Source organism: Neoarius graeffei, chromosome 12 (assembly GCF_027579695.1).
Source record: "Neoarius graeffei isolate fNeoGra1 chromosome 12, fNeoGra1.pri, whole genome shotgun sequence".
Taxonomy (NCBI): Eukaryota; Metazoa; Chordata; class Actinopteri; order Siluriformes; family Ariidae; genus Neoarius; species Neoarius graeffei.
The window spans coordinates 47,386,495-47,406,746 of NC_083580.1; the positions used below are offsets into that span (position 1 = coordinate 47,386,495).

Below are 20,252 nucleotides of genomic sequence, written 5' to 3' on the forward strand. Positions count from 1 at the left end.
GGTGATGTTTTTGTTGTTGTTTTGTATCCAAAAGAGAGTCGGAGCTTACCCGTCTGTGTTCTTGCTTCTTGAAGGCCGACCTTGTGGCCGATTGTTTTGAAACAATCTGACTTTCAGTTGTTTGTCCTGTTCATTCACTTCTTCCCCGTAAGGGCAAGATGGCAGCAATATCCAGTTTAGAAATAAGACGGCCAGTCCATTCATTCTCCATTTTCTCCATACTGAGTACTCCGCCATTACTGCTCGGCTCAGGTAATTACTAAAACTCAGGACAGAATGGGATGTCACCGGTTTTAGCAACAACCGCGGGGAGATCACTGTCCAAGCGATATGTCCTGTCCCAGGTTTTACCAACAACCCTCAGCTCATGCTCCAGGAGGACTGGTGCAACTGAGATCACCTTAAAAAAATAAAATACTTTCCTTTTCTTGTTTTATTTTCCTTTAATTGTCGGTACTGCACCCTCTTTCAGTACGGGCTTATAGCTAACGCTCCTCAACAGATCAGAGGTCTCATACAAGTCCTCAGTAAAATGTGCAGAGCAGAGGAGAGACCACTTCATAGGCGCCCAATGTGCCCTTGAACTTCTCGCAAAATGCGTCCAAATCTCTGCAGTTTGAACATTCTTGGGCCATGAATGCAGCGTAAATCCACCTTCTGTCATGTTGCTGCACCGGCCAAAAACACATCTACATGGCACGGCGATAAATTAGCTCAAAATGGAGGATCGGAGTTGCCGTCAGCTCTGTGTTTTAGTATAGCGGAAATGGCGATTAGACCGATAGATTTCCTGTTGTGACGTTACGGACGTCAAGGTCATTCACTCAGACCGCTACCTGTATGAATCATTTTAATCGTAAAAATTACTATATTAGATTTATTGTTAACGCTTAAAACTATTCCTGTGCCTTTTTTGAGGTCTCAAGGCATTTATAAACGAAAGTGAGGCCATGGTTCTGCGTATCTGCTTTAAGAAACCATACCAGCAAGTCTGTTTCACAGCGAAGAACTTGACAAAGCTAACTAAGTGGTCAAGAAGGTGTGATAATTTAAATGTAATGCTGAACTGATTTAGAAGTTATAATCGTCTCCTGTTTGTTAGCTGCACTAGACTCAGAGCACGTTCTGATTGATCCACTACAGTTGGTTTAAATCCTGTTAATCTTATGTCTAGTATTTAAGTTCACAGCCTGAAACACTTATTTACCAAATAAACAGTACACACACACACACACACACACAGTATAATACAATAAAAGGCCAGATAATGAGCAGCCTGGTGAGGTGTGAGCATGTGTGTATTCCCCATTCTCTCTGTGTCAGCGTTCTGCAAAAGGGTGTGTCCTTTTAATAACATTATCACCTCCTGTAGGACCATGTCTCAGCATTCGGCTCTCTGCTCAGCCTGTGATGGCAAAACACAATGCAAATGGCGGCAAGTCGTCAATGAGCTTGTGCTAAATCATGCAAATGTTTTCCATTCAACATCCAGAGAGTTCAGAGCACAGCAGTTCAGCAGTTCAACAGTGCAAACCCAAAGCTAAAGATACAGTGGTGCTTGAAAGTTTGTGAACCCTTTAGAATTTTCTATATTTTGTAATAAATATGACCGAAAACATCATCACATTTTCACACGAGTCCTAAAAGTAGATAAAGAGAACCCAGTTAAACAAATGAGACAAAAATATTATACTTGGTCATTTATTTATTGAGGAAAATGATCCAATATTACACATCTGTGAGTGGCAAAAGTATGTGAACCTTTGCTTTCAGTATCTGGTGTGACCCCCTTTGTGCAGCAATAACTGCAACTAAACATTTGCGGTAACTGTTGATCAGTCCGGCACACCGGCTTGGAGGAATTTTAGCCCATTCCTCTGTACAGAACAGCTTCAACTCTGGGATGTTGGTGGGTTTCCTCACACATGAACTGCTCACTTCAGGTCCTTCCACAACATTTCGATTGGATTAAGGTCAGGACTTTGACTTGGCCATTCCAAAACATTAACTTTATTCTTCTTTAACCATTCTTTGGTCGAACGACTTGTGTGCTTAGGGTCGTTGTCTTGCTGCATGACCCACCTTCTCTTGAGATTCAGTTCATGGACAGATGTCCTGACAGTTTCCTTTAGAATTCGCTGGTATAATTCAGAATTCATTGTTCCATCAATTACGGCAAGCCGTCCTGGCCCAGATGCAGCAAAACGGGCCCAAACCATGATACTACCACCATCATGTTTCACAGATGGGATAAGGTTCTTATGCTGGAATACAGTGTTTCCTTTCTCCAAACATAATGCTTCTCATTTAAACCAAAAAGTTCTATTTTGGTCTCATCCATCCACAAAACATTTTTCCAATAGCCTTCTGGCTTGTCCATGTGATCTTTAGCAAACTGCAGATGAGCAGCAATGTTCTTTTTGGAGAGCAGTGGCTTTCTCCTTGCAACCCTGCCATGCACACCATTGTTGTTCAGTGTTCTCCTGATGGTGGACTCATGAACATTAACATTAGCCAATGTGAGAGAGGCCTTCAGTTGCTTAGAAGTTACCCTAGGGTCCTTTGTGACCTCGTCAACTATTACACGCCTTGCTCTTGGAGTGATCTTTGTTGGTCGACCACTCCTGGGGAGGGGAACAATGGTCTTGAATTTCCTCCATTTGTACACAATCTGTCTGACTGTGGATTGATGGGGTCCAAACTCTTTAGAGATGGTTTTGTAACCTTTTCCAGCCTGATGAGCATCAACAACGCTTTTTCTGAAGTCCTCAGAAATCTCCTTTGTTTGTGCCATGATACACTTCCACAAACATGTGTTGTGAAGATCAGACTTTGATAGATCCCTGTTCTTTAAATAAAACAGGGTGCCCACTCACACCTGATTGTCATCCCATTGATTGAAAACACCTGACTCGAATTTCACCTTCAAATTAACTGCTAATCCTAGAGGTTCACATACTTTTGCCACTCACAGATATGTAATATTGAATCATTTTGCTCAATAAATAAATGACCAAGTGTAATATTTTTGTCTCATTTGTTTAACTGGGTTCTCTTTATCCACTTTTAGGACTTATCCTCCTAGGGCCTAGCGGTCACATACGTGGACAGCACTTTTTAGAAATTCAGAACAAGAATCCACATATGTGGACATACTTTTTCTCAAAAAGTACATCTTATCAAAGATGATGCTTAGTTTTTATTCTAATCAGGTTCTAATAAGCCCAAATAGCAAAAAGAAATAAAAAATACATGTAAAAAAAAACAGCTTGGGTCTTAGGAGGTTATGTGAAAATCTGATGATGTTTTAGGTCATATTTATGCAGAAATATAGAAAATTCTAAAGGATTCACAAACTTTCAAGCACCACTGTAAAGCATCCATATGGAGCTCCAAGTGCACAGCTATTAATATTGGACACAAAAGATTCCATTTTATTGTTTCAAAAAGTAACAATGATGTTGGCAGGTTCTTTGGGTTCAATATAAATATTTCAAATGGAGCGCAGGAGCACTTGGTGTAATCTGCAGCAGTATATTCGCATTTAATTGGTTGGTGTTAGTGGACTTGCCACAAGACATGCATCAAGCACTCCCAATTAACAATTTTAAAATGTTTATTTATTTTAGAAACGGTTAAAGGATATACACAGAACCATGCCCTCACTTTTTGTTTATAAATGCCTTGAGACCTCAAGAATGGCACAGGAATAGTTTTAAGCGTTAACAATAAATCTAATATAGTAATTTTTATGATTAAAATGATTCATATCGGTAGCGGTCTGAGTGAATGACCTTGACGTCCGTAACGTCACAGCAGGAAGGCTATCGGTCTCATCGCCATTTCCGCTATACTAAAACACGGAGCTGACTGCAACTCCGATCCTCTATTTTGAGCTAATTTATCGCCATGCCACATAGATGTGTTGCTGGCGGGTGCAGCAACACGACAGAAGGTGGATTTACGCTGCATTCATGGCCCAAGAATGTTCAAACTGCAAAGATTTGGATGTGTTTTGCGAGAAGTTCACGGGCACATTGGGCGCCTACGAAGTGGTCTCTCCTCTGCTCTGCACATTTTACTGAAGACTCGTACGAGACCTCTGATCTGTTGGAGCGTTGGCTATAAGCCCGTATTGAAAGACGGTGCAGTACCAACAATTAAAGGAAAAGAAAACTACAAGAAAAGGAAAGCAAGTTCAGTTGCACCAGTTCTCCCAGAGTGTGAGCTGAGGGTTGTTGCTAAAACCTGGGGCAGAACGGGACAGGACATATCACTCGGGCAGTGACCTCCCCACGGTTGTTGCTAAAACCGGTGACGTCCCGTCCCGGGTTTTAGTAATTGCCTGAGCCGAGCAGTAATGGCGGAGTACTCAGCATGGAGAAAATGGAGAATGAGTAGGGCAGCTGTCTGATTTCTCCACTGGATATGCTCGCCTCAGCAGCAATATCTCGCCCTTATGGGGGAGAAGTGAATGAACGGAGAACTGAACGAACAACTGAAAGTCAGATTGTTTCAAAACAATTGGCCACAAGGTCGGCCTTCAAGAAGCGAGAACACAGATGGGTAAGATACAACTCTCATTTGGATACAAAAACAACAAAAACACTCGTTGTTTACCTGCATTTAGATTAATACATGTAACTTGTATTGTGTGTTTAAGTTCCCGGTATAAGATTATTTAATTTGCTTCAGAATTTGATTGTCTCAGTTCATCTGATTATTTAATTAGCCTTTTATGTTTTATCAGTGAAAATGCATGCATGTACATGTATGTTGCATAAGTTATAACACCTATCCTGTTTTAATGAAAGTCAACCCACAATCAGTGAAGTCAGATCAGTCTTAGTTGAGCAAGTCAGTAACGGGATTTCTTACTTTCACCATAAATTTTTATTTATATGCCTTTGGTCTTTTGCTGTCAAAGGCCTCGGCCTTAAAACCGGTTCCCTCTATGACATCATGTGCTCAGGGCTGGCTGGCTCAGCGGGGCTCGAACGCCAACTTTACAGGTCGATTTTAACTCTCAAAAATATATTTATGCAATATACAAGAGTCAAGGATGGAGATACTATCCACTCAGAAATGTATTTAAAAACAAAGGTTCTGCATATCTCCTTTAATGTTTTTAAAATTGACTTGCTTTCCCTCATTCAATACATTTGGCTTTTATCATGTTCTTTTTCCCCTTTTTTGCTTCCAGAGACCGGGGTGAAATGAGAGATTGAGGCCTCTTTCCTGCAGCAGGTTCCAGGTTACACACAGCAGTGTCTTTAAGCAAATCACATCTGTTCACAACAAAACCTGAGATCGGTTTCAGTTTATTTGTCTTGTAAATGAGGGATGAAGCCCCCAGAGCCAGTCAGTTTTTCATTCAAGAATGTTTTTCATTCAGAAGTATCTATCTATCTACTAATTAGGGAATGGGAAAACTTTCCATTCTTTCTATTTTTGTATTTATTGTTAACTGCACAATCTGGGAAATTACACACACACACACACACACACACACACCCTTCACAATTCCCCTCCCCCAAAGATTAGTAAAAAGGGTTAGAAAAAAAAATCCACCTTTAGTGAAGTAGCTTCATCTCACACTGAAAAAATGAGAAAAATCCAACTTTCAGTTGAAATAAATGTATTCAGAGAATAACAAATCCCTCATCAAGCAATAATTATTTTCAACAAAAACACATGTGCCACTATTATTGGCACCCCTGGAAATTATCGTGAACACTGTGTTTCACCATTTAAATTGTACTTTTTTTTTTTAGTTGATGAGTGTGTGTAGGAACTTTCAAGCTGTAATCCATAAGTTTCTGATTAACTGTGGAACAAATATGAGGTGACAAATAAGACGTAAAATCCCTTTAGTCATCCATCAAGATGGGAAAGATAAAAAAAAAAAAAAAGCCCACACAAACCAAATGAGGGAGAAGCGTGATGACCTTCATATATCAGGGAATGGTTATAAAAAATAAAAAAAAACTACTCACCAGAAAATGTCCATTTCTACTGTTTGGGCAATAATCATTAAAAAAAAGTGGACTCAATAATAATAAAGGGAGAAATAAATTTATTAGGGATAACATTAACTCATATGTTTAAAGTCTTTAATATTCTGTAAAGCTACTTTGTGACAATGGCTGTTGTAAAAAGCGCTATATAAATAAACTTGACTTGACGCAACATCAACTGGAACCAAACTTGCCTGGAAGGGGACCCAAGTTTATTTTGCCCCCACATACAGTGAGCAGGAGGGTAAGAGAGGCAAAAAAATCCCCAAGGATCACTGTTAGTGATTTACAAGAAAAAGTTAAATCCGAGGGTTTCCAAGTCTTCAAAACCACCATCAGATGCCACTTCCATGCTAACAGATTATTTGGAAAGTATGCCAGGAAAAAAAAGCCTGTTCTGTCAGTTAACTACAAACATGCTTGCAAAACACTGCGACAACTTTGACTGGAACCGTGCTCTGTGGTCTGATGTAAAGGAATGGAGCTTTTTGGCGATAAACACTCGAGGTGGGTTTGGCGTTAAAAAGAAGGATGGCTTTAATGAAAAGAACCCGATCCCAGCTGTAAAATATGGTGGAAGTTCTGTGATGTTTTGGGGCCATTTTTCCTCCAAAGTCCCTGGAAACCTTGTTAGGGTACATGGCATCATGGACTCCATGAAATACCAGGGTATTTTAAATCGAAATTGGGCTGCTTCTGCCAGGAAACTAAAACTGGGTCGTCATTGGTTCTTCCAGCAAGACAATAAGATGAGGCATATGTCCAAATCAACACAAAAATGGCTAGCTGACCAGAGAATTAAATCTTCTGCCTTGGCCATCTCAGTCCCCTGGCCTGAACCCCACTGAAAACCTGTAGGCTGAGCTGAAGAGGAGAGAGCACAAGAGAAGGCTGAGGACCCTGGATGATCTGAAGAGATTGTGTAAAGTGGAATGGTCTCAGATGCCCTGCTCTGTATCTCCAACCTTGTAAAATGTTATAGGAGTAGACTCAGTGCTGTTTTACTGGGAAAGGGAGGTTGTACAAAGCATTAAATGCAGTGGTGCCAATAATAGTGGCACGTGTTTTTGTTCACAATAATTATTTCTTTATGAGGGAGTTGACAGTGTAGTGGCTGGCTGCTTTATGTCCCATGGCTCCCTCATGTCTGTGTTACCTTCTGGCTCTCCCCTTTTAGTTATGCCATCATAGTCTGTCCCTCTCTGTTGAGTTACATGTCGATCCCGAAACCAAGATGCTGACCTCTTCTGCTCCTCGGACCGGCCTGATCCATCCTGATGCCCTACGTCTGGCTGGAGTCTCATCACATTGCTCCAGTGGAGGACGGCCCCGTATGGACAGTTGAAAGTTGCACTTGGAAGATGCTCTGGACACTTGCAGTTGTGCTATGATGGCTGAGGACTACAATTGCCATGATAACTTTAGGACTGCAGTTGTCATGAACAGTTTTGCACTCAAGTCTCCATCAATGTTGACAGTTGATAACTTCAACAAAACAGACTTCATGTCAAAACTACAATGAATTTCTTGGTTACACAGTTGCACTTTGTGACTATATAGGCCACTGTTATAGAAGCGAGTTATTTATAAATCACGCTATCTGTTATCACCCAAAAGAGGATGGGTTCCCTTTTGAGCCTGGTTCCTCTCAAGATTTCTCACTCGTTGTCTGAGGGAGTTTTTCCTTGCTACCATCGCCACAGGCTATGCTCATCAGGGATAAATACATTTATTTGGGATAAAATGAAAATGTTTATAATTTTCTGCAAATCTGTTTTGCAACAGTGACTTATTAAAAACACTCGACAAATTGACTTGACCTGGGTTTGTTTTTTGTCTGAATAAATTTATTTCAATTAAAGGTTGGACTTCTCATTTTTTTTTTCAGTGTGAGATGAAGCTACTTCACCAAAAGGTGGATTTTTTTTTCTAACCCTTTTTACTGATCTTTACAAGAGGGACCAATAATCATGGAGGGCACTCTGTGTGTGTAAAATAAATAATTCAAACTAATAATTTATTTATCAAGAAAAATAATGGAGTTCCACATTCATTCATCAGTAAATGCTTTATCCTGCTGAGCATCACAGTGGAGCCGGAAGCAGGAATATGGTTGGGACGCCAGCCCATTCACAGCTTTCACACGCATTCACACCTAGGGACAATTTAGCATAGCCTGTCCACCTACTGCTGTGTTTTTGGGAGGTGGGAGAAAACCAGAGAACCTGGATGAGACCTACAATAACACAGGAAGAAACTCTGCACAGATAGTCACCTGAGCTCATGATAAAACCAGGGATAACTGAGGTGCGAGGTGGCATTGCAACCCACTGCAGCACCATGCTGTCCTTATGTCCTCATTATATTTTTGCTACAAAAACCATACAGGTCTTTGGCCTGTAAAATTTCTGATGTAATGTTTTGAATGTCCATCCATCCATTATCTGTAGCCGCTTTATCCTGTTCTACAGGGTCGCAGCCAAGCTGGAGCCTATCCCAGCTGACTATGGGTGAGAGGCGGGGTACACCCTGGACAAGTCACCACAGGGCTGATACAGAAACAAACAACCATTCACACACTCATTCACACCTACGGTCAATTTAGGAGTCACCAGTTAACCTAACCTGCATGTCTTTGGACTGTGGGGGAAATCGGAGCACCCGGAGGAAACCCACGCGGACACGGGGAGAACATGCAAACTCCGCACAGAAAGGCCCTCGCTGGCTGCTGGGCTCGAACCCGGACCTTCTTGCTGTGAGGCGACAGCATGAACCACTACACCACCGTGCCGCCCTGTTTTGAATGTCAATTAAGGGTTGTTGTTTTTTTAATGACAGACTAAATACCCAACAGCAGAACAAGGGAAACAATTATGAATTACAAGTCAGCAAAATCAGATAAAAATAAATTAACACAGCAAATAGAATGAGTGGATAAGTGAACAGAAAGAGGGAGATTTTCAGCATAATCCCAAATGAGGGCTTTATTTTCAAAAAAAAAAAACAACTTTGATTTTTAGTTTCATGTCATGAATCTCCCATGGAGAAGCAAAACAGCTGTTTTGGGAAGTTATATATTTAATAAAAATGTCTGAAGAGTATTTGTCAAAGGTCTCATCAAGTTGGCTGTCCAGCAGATTATAGTTTAGGGCACAATGGAAACATTTTGTTTTGGGAATGTTTTGTTTTTGTAGAAAAGACATTTATTCCTCAAAATAAAGACCTTTATTTCAAGGAATTCTACTACATTCCTAGAAAAGAGTGAAGTAGTTTTGGCATTAAAAAAAAAAAAAACACTCATTTCCTTTGAACTGTGGACAACCAGTGACTGATTTTCTCTCTAGCTCATTTCAGTCCACTTAAAGAGCCCCTGCAGTGGAGGGTCAGTCTGTTAGCGTTCTTAAAAGAAAGCAATCATTAACCTGTAAATCATTTTCTCTTATCTTTAGTGTTGATAATACACAAGTATTCAGCAACAATCCAGGTCTTCATTCAGAGTTGTGCACAATGGAATGACCGGTGTTGATCATGGAGTTTAAAATACAACCAAACAAGACAAATAAATTCGGTGCCTCCGATGGAGAGGTCAGATTTGGAGTCTTTCACAGGAGTGAACTCCAGAATTCAGAAATCTCAGATTCAGTTTGTTGAGACAGGAGTGTTTTATTTCCACAGTTGATGGTTTTTGTTTGTCTGTTTGCTTGTTTTTATTATATGTTGTTAGGCATTTGAGATTATTAGAATTTATGCATTCCTGTGTTACCATTGGTTACCATTGGATCAGTGCTGAAGATGGCACTACTAACTTACAGTTCCTCGTTCTGGGGTCAAAAAGATATTTCGGAACTTCATTCTTTAATCATTTTTGCTTTTGCCACAATAAAGTGAATCATTTCCCACCACCTTCCATGTAATGGAAATGTTTTTGGCAGGAAAGGATCCTTCATTTCTATGAGGTGCCAACAAAATTATTAAAAAACCATCCATCAAAAGATTCTTGAAGGCAACACTTTCATTTTTTTTAAACTTGAATCAATCCTGTGTAAATAAAATTTCACTGATTATTTGATGAACATAAACGTAGAAGTATTTTCATCATATTAATCATGAACTTTCCATCACAGAGTCCAAACCAGATTCAAAATGCATTGCATCATATTAACAGCATTTAAGTACTTATGGAGTTGTACATTAAACCCATTCCATTTAACTAGTTTTAACTATAATCTTGGATTACAGGTTGAAATCTAGAGCCTTATGTGGATTTTTTTGCCCCTCAGAGACGCAGTAAGGTTCTCGAACCAACAGAAAGCTAAAATTCCTATCATATCCACAAACCCCTTGATGGACCTCCTTTTTAAGAGGCTGAGGTATTATTTTAAAGCTGTGGTTCTCAAAGTAGGGTCGATGAAGCACAACCATTGGGGTCTGTGGGCTGTTTTTTTCTGTTATAGCAGTAGAAATCGTAACCCGCAATTATCAAAATTAATATTTATTGTTGAGTTGGTGTGGTTATCGACTATTTTAATGGTCACTTGTGTTCTGTGAGTGAAAACTTCAGGAAAAGCTCCAGAGCCCATATAAATAGCCAGACTAATATTGTTCACATTTAAATCTTGAGCTTAATCCATGTTCATAAACTAAATCTGTAGTGATGTGGTCCATGGGTTTTATTTTACAGTTAAAAGGGTCACTGGTTGAAAAAGTTTGAGAATTGAGGCTTTAAAGAACACTTTGCTGCAGTGAAAAAGAAATATTAGTCTCAGGAGAGTTTTGAGGGGAAAGGGAAGGGAAGAAAAAGGTAAGGTGTTGGTTGTATGATGCACTGCAGTAGTGACTCAGTGGTTTAAAGGGTAGCGGTACAGCATTTAAATATGTCCAATATCAATAATACAAGCCATGATTATAATAATGCACACAAGTGCAGCCACCTGATTAGCTTTCATAAGCTAAAAAAAACCCAAAAGCATGTCAAGTTTTATTGCACATGGGCAACCAATATGGTGCCCAGGATGTGACATCGAGTCATTGATAGCCAGGTACGGGAAGTTAAGTATAGCCAATGTAAATGTACTTGTTAGCCTAGGTTTAGTCGGATGAAAAAGAGCAATCTTCAAGCCAGTATGGATAGTGGAGAAACTGGATATCTGTATGGACCTTGGAAAAAGGACTATCCATCTCATCTCATTATCTCTAGCCGCTTTATCCTTCTACAGGGTCGCAGGCAAGCTGGAGCCTATCCCAGCTGACTACGGGCGAAAGGCGGGGTACACCCTGGACAAGTCGCCAGGTCATCACAGGGCTGACACATAGACACAGACAACCATTCACACTCACATTCACACCTACGGTCAATTTAGAGTCACCAGTTAACCTAACCTGCATGTCTTTGGACTGTGGGGGAAACCGGAGCACCCGGAGGAAACCCACGCGGACACGGGGAGAACATGCAAACTCCACACAGAAAGGCCCTCGCCGGCCCCGGGGCTCGAACCCAGGACCTTCTTGCTGTGAGGCGACAGCGCTAACCACTACACCACCGTGCCGCCCAGGACTATCCATATCTGGGAAATTATTTCAGCAGCAAATCATAAGATGATTCTCATGGTGAAATCGGTGGCGCTTTGCGAGTCCAAAGTCGGGATGGGATACCAGTCAGAAGGTTGACAGTTTGAATCCTAGTGTTGCCATATCTGGCCCCTGTAACTGCTCCAGGGGCTCTATACAGTATATTGGCCCTTCTTGAACCGCACAAGTCAGAATATGCGAATAAATGTCTCTGTACTGTACACGGGCACGATGGTGTACTGGTTAGCACGGTCGCCTCACAGCAAGAAAGTTCTGGGTTCGAGCCCAGCAGCCGGCAGGGGCCTTTCTGTGTGGAGTTTGGATGTTCTCCCAGTGTCTGCATGGGTTTCCTCCAGGTGCTCCGGTTTTCCCCCCACAGTCCAAAGACACGCAGGTTAGGTTAATATGGGACGACCTTGGGCTGAGGTGCCCTTGAGCGAGGCACCTAACTCCCAACTGCTCCCCGGGCGCTGTTAGCACGGCTTGGCATGTGTGTGCTCACTGCTTCAGATGGGTTAAATGCAGAGAGGAATTTCACAAGTGTGTGATGAATAAAGTTGTGCTTTCTTTTGATAGCCAGGTATGGGAAGTTAAGTATAGCCAATGTAAATGTACTTGTTAGCCTAGGTTTAGTCAGATGAAAAAGATGATTCTCATGGTGAAATCGGTGGCGCTTGGCGAGTCCAAAGTTGGGATGGGATACCAGTCAGAAGGGTGAATCCTAGTGTTGCCATATCTGGCCCCTGTAACTGCTCCAGTGGCTCTGTATATTGGCCCTTCTTGAACTGCAGAAATCAGAATCATCTCATCTCATTATCTGTAGCCGCTTTATCCTGTTCTACAGGGTCGCGGGCAAGCTGGAGCCTATCCCAGCTGACTACGGGTGAAAGGCGGGGTACACCCTGGACAAGTCGCCAGGTCATCACAGGGCTGACACATAGACACAGACAACCATTCACACTCACATTCACACCTACGGTCAATTTAGAGTCGCCAGTTAACCTAACCTGCATGTCTTTGGACTGTGGGGGAAACCAGAGCACCCGGAGGAAACCCATGCGGACATGGGGAGAACATGCAAACTCCGCACAGAAAGGCCCTCGCCGGCCACAGGGCTCGAACCCGGACCTTCTTGCTGTGAGGCGACAGCGCTAACCACTACACCACCGCCAATCAGAAGGAAGGCTGTCTTGTTCTAAAAAGAAACAGCTCGGCTTTGTATTGAGCTCTCGATTTCCAATCTGAATGGTCACCAGAAGCACGGTCAAAATAATAAAATCAATCAATAATAATAAAAAAAAAAAAACCCGAAATGTGTTTTTGCGCCATGCTGCCAGCACTGCTGCTGCTTTCTTCCTCGTCTCTTTTTTATGAATGAAGAGGCGCTCGCGCTTAATGAATGGTGCTAGTAGAATACGTCATTGCCATTGTGACGTCGCGCTCCTTTTATGGACACGAGCTCGCCCATTCATAAAAAGGGAAGGAGCTTGTCCGCCTGTGGTAGTAATGCTCTCAGGAGGGTGAGTGCACAGAGGCGGCTGCGAAAACCAAACCTGGGGTTTATTTCCAAAAGAGAGAGAGAGAAGAAAAGAACACTTGTACACACTATTCTGACCTCAGCAGCAGCAGCAGCAGGGAGAAGATGGAGCAGCTGAGTGAGATGGAGTGCGGAGTGCTGAAGCGGCTGCTGAAGGAGGACGGGACGGCGAGGTGCCTGCTGCTGGACTGCCGCTCCTTCCTGGCGTTCAGCGCCGGACACATCCGGAGCGCAGTGAACGTTCGGTGCAACACGATTGTGCGCAGGAGAGCGAAGGGTTCTGTATCTCTGGACCAGATCCTGGCTGGGGATGAGGAGGTGAAGTGCAGACTGATCTCGGGCCTGTACTCGGCTGTCATCCTGTACGATGAGCGCACTCCGGATGCGGCTGAGCTCAGAGAGGACAGCACCATCGCACTGGTGTTTAACGCCCTGGGCAGAGACTCCTTCAGCACAGAGGTCTATCTGCTCAAAGGTGAGTGACTGACTGAGTAAAGAAATATACATCAACTTAAATCCACTGGAACATTATTATTATTATTATTATTATTATAATAAGTGATATTTGTAGACTACATCAGCCTTTGAAATATTTCATCGTGATCCACTGGCTTTGGCTGAACAATCCCGTGTTCTGGGTTTATTTTCTAACACCTCGCCCATAAGGTGGTGAGATCAGGACCATCCGCAGTCCTACAGTCTTCTCCAAAGAATCCGACTCAAATACAAACGAACCAATCAAAGCCAATTGTTTTTCTCTTTGCTTTGAAATGTGTGAACAGGCCTGCTTCATGTCCATGCACAGTGGAAACACCACACACACACACACACCAGTGTATGAGCCCCATCTTCAGGTGTTTTACACTGGGGCCGAAAGCACCAGACACCTCACCCCATCATTGAACTGAACCAAGTTTGATCAGAATTTTGCCTTCTAAGACACCAATAAGATGAATTTATCAGTTTTTAGAGTTGAAATGATCTAACCCACATCCATATTGGCAGCCATTTTGCCCTGACCACTAACATGCTTTCCTTAAAAAAAAAAAACACACACACACACCTCTGTTGTCTTTAAATCTAGAATAATGAACCATAGACACGTCTGATCAACTTTAAACATGGGGCTAAAACACAACCACCGGATACCTTCGACACTGATCAGGCTTTACACTGGAAATAAAACGCGTTCCGACATTTGCGGATGGAATATTTAGGTTATTTATTCATCCCTCAGTGAGAACAGAAACCTTTAGAAGAATGTGACTGAATATAAAGCCATTCAGTGACCAAACAAAGGTGCGCAGAAACCTTTTTGTCTTCAAACGAAAACGGTTTTCTTCTGAAACGTTGCTCTCTCTGGAAGAATCCTAATCACGGCCTTTACCTTTCGAGCAAACCTGTGAAGGAGAGAAATGAAATCCCACAAGCCTGTAACGTGTTATTCCAGATGCAGTGTTTTTCACATTAACGGCATGGTGGATCTTTTGTTCTTCACAGGAGGCTACGAGCGGTTTTTCTCGCAGTATCCGGATTACTGTGTAAAGAGCAACTCTCTGGCGATGCCTGCGGCTCAGAGCAGCACCGAGACGAGCTGTAGCTCCTGCACAACCCCACAACACGACCAGGTGACCTTCAGGAGCATCAGCTCTGCTTTCAAGCTCACATCCCTGCCTGGGGGGTGGGTTGGGCTTTGGGGGAACTCTAATGTCCAAGAGTGCATTAGCTGGCCTACAGTAACCTGGACTACAAAATGGAGCCTTAATGGTCGATCGATCGGTGTCATTAAGCTCTTATTTTTCCGGCCGGTAGCTATCTTTACTCGCCTCGGTTTTATTCATCCATCATTTCCTGGCCTTAGCTTAAAAGCAGGTCAGTGACCTCAAATCAATATGGCTGCTTCCGGTTCCGGTCAAGTGAACATGATATTACACATGAGGTAAATAAAATAAAACTACTGCATCTCCAGCGTCCTTGCTTTTAAGTGGGTCAGCGGTTAGGGCTCTGTACCGCTGTTTGTTTGGAAGATTTGGGTGGCACGGTGGTGTAGTGGTTAGCACTGTCGCCTCACAGCAAGAAGGTCCTGGGTTTGAGCCCAGCGGCCGGCGGGGGCCTTTCTGTGTGGAGTTTGCATGTTCTCCCCGTGTCAGTGTGGGTTTCCTCCGGGAAACCGTCCACAGTTCAAAGACACGTAGTTAGGTTAACGTGCGGCGGGCTTGGGCCGAAGTGCCCTTGAGCAAGGTATTTAACCCCTGACTGCTCCCCGGACGCTGTAGCGTGGCTGCCCACTGCTCTGTGTGTGTTCACTGCTTCAGATGGGTTAAATGCAGAGAATGACTCTCACTGTGCTTGAAGTGTGCATGTGACAAAGGTTTCTTCTTCACCCTCATCTGCTCAGGGCTGGGTTTCCCAAAAGCCTCTTAACACTAACAGCATCTTAACTAGGAGAGGGAGAGTTCATTGTGCTCCTCGCTCTACCATTTAACAATGATCTTTGTGCTACGATGCTTTTGGGAAAACTCAGGCCAGATCGGTTAGATTAAAGAATCTGCCAAATGAGCACACACTGAAACTAGAAGGGCACTTGGTAGAGTGGATACCTCCGCCAAGCCACATATCAAAATCAAAATCACTTGAACCTAGGATAATATTAAAGCTGTCCACCAAATTTCATGAAAATGAGTTCACGATTTATTAAATTGCATTCGGAACAGGCAAAAAATGAATAAATAAAAATCCTCGATCTGTATATACACATCCAGATTGTTCCTTGGCCTTTCCTCAAAATTTCACCAAAATTTGTTCACGACTTTTTGAATTACGTTCGGAACAGACAAACACACAAACGGAGGCGAAAACATAACCTCCTCCAACAAAGTTGGCAGAGGTAATAAAGGTACAAAATTGTACCGTTTCTTGTCAACCTTTTGTATGCCTTTTAACCAAGAACGGTGCATGGAGTTAAAGTCCATTTAGATGCAAAAGATGTCTAGGTGAAAGACGCATATTAAAGATACAGTACATACAATGCATCTTTAAGGGCACCATGCCAGTGACAAGGAAATGTACAGTTTATTCCTATTTTATTTGCAATCTTATGACATGGATATTTTAAAAGCAAGCTAAACAATCTTACAAGTCAGTAAATTTTTCCTCAATTGTATGTTTTTATTTTCTCACAGGGTGGACCTGTGGAGATCCTTCCCTTCCTGTTTCTCGGCAGTGCCTTTCACGCATCTAAAAAGGACATGTTGGACGGCATGGGCATCTCTGCCTTGCTCAATGTGTCTTCAAATTGTCCAAATCACTTTGAAGGAGCCTACCAGTATAAGTGCATCCCAGTGGAGGACAACCACAAGGAGGACATCAGTTCCTGGTTCAGTGAAGCCATCGATTTTATAGGTGAGCTCACCGAGTCTAATCCCATCACCAGGCTTTTCCTTATTCCCAGTAAACACTTAGCATGTGCAAATTGACCGGGTAGGACTAAATTGGTATTGAGTAAATTGTTGGAAATGGGCTTTGCTCAGCGTTGCTGCTTTTCATTGTTTTTCTTGTCCTTGTGAACGGCTCCATGTCAATCGGTGATTAACAGACTGCCCTGCATCACACACAACTCTGTTTAGGTTATTAACGTCACACCCGCCGTTTTAATCTCCGATGCAATTCTCCATCCTGAAAGCATCTAGCATACGTGCATTCATTTGCACTTTGTATGAAAAATGGCCAGAACATTTCGAAATGGTTAGGAATGCATAAAAGACATGCTCTTCTGTGGTTGGTTGAAGAGAGCAACTGGACTTGCTTGAAGATTCTTGAAAACGTTTCGCCTCTCATCCGAAAGGCTTCCTCAGTTCTGTCTGACTAACAGGGAGTATCCAGTATTTATCCTCTCATGGATCATCATAGAATCCGAATCAGAATGCTGATGGCTGCATTGTAGGTGGCTGATAAAAGACGTCATAGACACCCACCTCTGTTCAATGATGGTCGTTCCAGGTTGACAAAAATGAACGATCCTCTCTGGCTAAGATGTCTGCCAGTTCTCTGGAAGTCCTCTCATACTCCCGCACCAGTCGAAGGGATCTCATCCCAAAGTGCGTAGAAACATATCTGTGACGAATCTCAGTCATCCAGGTTACAGATTACTATGTACCTGGATGACTGAGATTCGTCACAGATAAGACATGCTCTTGTTGCTTGGACTGAGGGATGGGTTGGTTGCAGTATGGGTAGTTCTCCCTCAGGCAGGGAATTCTGAAACTGTGGGTGGTGGGGAAGAGTGGGGCATCCTCGAGATCTGATTTTAGTGCAGCACACATCATCTGCAACAAAACTCAATGCTGAAAAGGGGGGGGGGGGGGGGCGCTACGTGAGCATGTATGAATGCATCAGAGTGCGGAGCTCAGGGACTGGGGTCTGACTCATCCACCATTCAGCAGCACTCGATTCCTTCAGTCCTTATACTGTGCATTGTGAAACCTGATTAGATAATTTTAGTTTTTAAAAAAAAGTGCCAGGAAAGAATTATTCAAGCCATGCCACAACCTTATGATAGATAGATCTTGCTTCTATTATTATTATTTTTTGGTACTGCAAACTAAAGAACTTTAAATTATGCAGAAGGCTCCTTGTGGTGCGATCAAAGAATGGCTGAAGAGACAAGAACCAAAATAGGTCCCCCTATGTCATTGCTTTAATGAATCTTTACTTTTAAGAGCGTGGGCCCAATTTGAACATGTATGAAATTAAGATCAGATGATTCATAGTCAGGAAGAAAATGATTATTCTCTTCCTTTGTGTTGCCACTGATTTCTCACTTCCTAATTAATGACCAGCATCTCGTTAGTAATAGCAGGGTGTCAACGTTTACATATTCCAGTGAGGCACAGGGTGTGAAACACACACTCCAGGCAGTATTGGTGGCGTGAGAATTGTTTTTCCACTTGAGGTGTCAGCGCTTTTTTTCCCCCTTTTGACAATTATTCAGTTCAGACTGTCAGCAAAATGGATGTGCGCCAAGGGTCTGTTGAAACAATGGACTAGCTGTGGTGGTTTTTTTTAGTATTTAACATAACAAATTTGACTTTTTTCTTTCCTCAGACTCGGTGAAAGACTCCAACGGCCGTGTCCTTGTTCACTGCCAAGCAGGGATTTCACGCTCAGCCACCATTTGTCTGGCGTACCTGATGAAGAAGAAACGTGTGTGCCTGGACGAGGCTTTCGAGTTTGTCAAACAGCGGCGCAGCATCATCTCACCCAACTTCAGCTTCATGGGCCAGCTGCTGCAGTTTGAGTCACAGGTGCTGGCCACGTCGTGCTCAGTGGAGGCAGCCAGCCCGTCAGCCACTCTGGGCTCCAAGTCTTCCCCATCAACAACCTCACCCTTCATCTTCAGCTTCCCCATGGGACCACACGGGCAGCCCAGTAGCCTCTCCTACTTACAGAGTCCTATCACCACCTCACCCAGCTGCTGATAAAATGCTCAGGCTCCAAATGGTGAAAACTTTTAGACTGTTGTAAACAGAGGACACTGATGTGGACAACTAGACGTTTGATTGGTGGCTGCTTGGCTGGAAGTGGACCTCCAGTAATCAGTAGTGAACTTGACAAAGATGAGATGAGTATCACAACGAATGTTCATCTGTGAGGGCAACACATCTCGGGTTCTTCCAAAGCCCTGCTGTGTGGTTTGTTATGGTGGGTTGAATGAAAGCTGTGGGGGTAGGAACATGCATCCCCCTCTCCCCACGGTCTCACTTCCTGACAAAGAGCAGTAGGCCCTTCAGCTCTGGCAGGTGCTGCACACTGTGTCCGGGACTGTTGGCTATCTATTAACATCCTCCTTTTCTGTCAGAAAGAAAATGACTGAGCTTGTCCAGCACAGACTGAACCTGCTCATAGTCAGGGGCTTCATGCAGCACGTCTCATTTGTATTTTATTTTATTTTTTTGTCAGTGCCTTGTACAGAGAAGGTACAGTACACAGACGGGCCTGTCTTGGCAACTGCATCCCGCACATCACCTTCCCTGCGGGATCAGATCTTCGAAGGCAGATGGACAGGCAACCCTTGACTAAAATGTTTCGACTTGCAATACGTCTTCATCTCTCAACTGAAACCGAGCAATAACATCTCCCTGCCTCTTCCCAGTTGCCACCAAAGCACTGATGTGTTTCAGATGTCCATCAGACTGTACAATCATGCTCTTGATGTCTTGGTTTCTGTCTCTAATAATTTGTACAGTAGCAGGCCTGGCAATTTTTTCCTGCTGTATGCGTTGCAGATAAAAGGCTATGGAATTCTCCAGAACAGAACGTTCTCATTTAAAAAAAAAAAAAAATTTTGGTACAGGTTTGTTTTGCAAAGGGTACACATTTCTCTAGGTCACTTTTGATAGGTCTAACCACTGTAACCTTTATTTCTGATGTAAACGTGGTTCCGTTTGTAGCTATACCTGCGGCACTGTATGACTGCATTGGATAAATATATACCAAGTGTGAAGACCGATGCTTACAGTCTTCTGAATGTTTGTTTATAAATCAGACACACTGCTCTAACTCCAACTTTGAATTCTTCAGCGAGCCTTGAAGAGTAGAGTTCATCTCAACACTGAATTGGGGTTTAATTGTTTCATTTTTCCTGACACACGTGGGCACCTTTTTTTTTTTTTAAAGAGCACTTTTAGGTGATGCAATACGCTGAGGTTTTGTTTTGCACATGACCAGAGTAGATACAAACAGCTGAATACTGCGCGTTTGTTACGCCCGTTAGAGCTTTACTTTGTGTCCATGTAAATTCCATGGTCCGCCACATCACCACTGATGAATGCAATACTTTTTACTGTATATGTCAACTGAGATGTTTAGACTGCCAATGGCAATCAGTTTGATTTTAAAGCGATTTGTGTATTTTATTTATTCCTTGACTTCCATTGTTAAATATAATGTACTTTTAATGAAAATCGTGTGATTTCATGCAAACATTTTCAAGGTTTTTAAACAATTCATTGCATAAATGGACTCACAGCACCCCCTTGTGCAGTCAATTTGCAACTTCAGTGAAAGCATTTCATTTTATACAATATGAATCAAAATATTTAAGGTTTACTAGCAAATTGTCAGCAAAATAG

General features: G+C 42.7%; 1 protein-coding gene across 1 annotated transcript; it reads left to right on the top strand.

Annotated features, from left to right (window-relative positions):
* The first annotated feature begins 13,105 nt into the window (after nucleotides 1-13,105).
* dusp4 (dual specificity phosphatase 4) lies at nucleotides 13,106-19,976 on the top strand. Its single transcript, XM_060935061.1, has 4 exons — nucleotides 13,106-13,597; nucleotides 14,623-14,750; nucleotides 16,305-16,524; nucleotides 18,226-19,976. Exons 1-4 carry the CDS (start codon nucleotides 13,228-13,230, stop codon nucleotides 18,597-18,599), a joined length of 1,092 nt encoding a protein of 363 aa, XP_060791044.1. The 5' UTR covers nucleotides 13,106-13,227; the 3' UTR covers nucleotides 18,600-19,976.
* Nucleotides 19,977-20,252: the final 276 nt, after the last annotated feature.

What these genes read in the sequence shown, in the direction of transcription:
- dusp4 (XM_060935061.1), top strand. Translation starts at nt 13,228, where the DNA reads ATGGAGCAGCTGAGTGAGATGGAGTGCGGAGTGCTGAAGCGGCTGCTG. An exon ending in AGAGGTCTATCTGCTCAAAG is followed by an intron (nt 13,598 to 14,622) that starts GTGAGTGACTGA and finishes TGTTCTTCACAG; the next exon opens with GAGGCTACGAGCGGTTTTTC. An exon ending in CAACCCCACAACACGACCAG is followed by an intron (nt 14,751 to 16,304) that starts GTGACCTTCAGG and finishes ATTTTCTCACAG; the next exon opens with GGTGGACCTGTGGAGATCCT.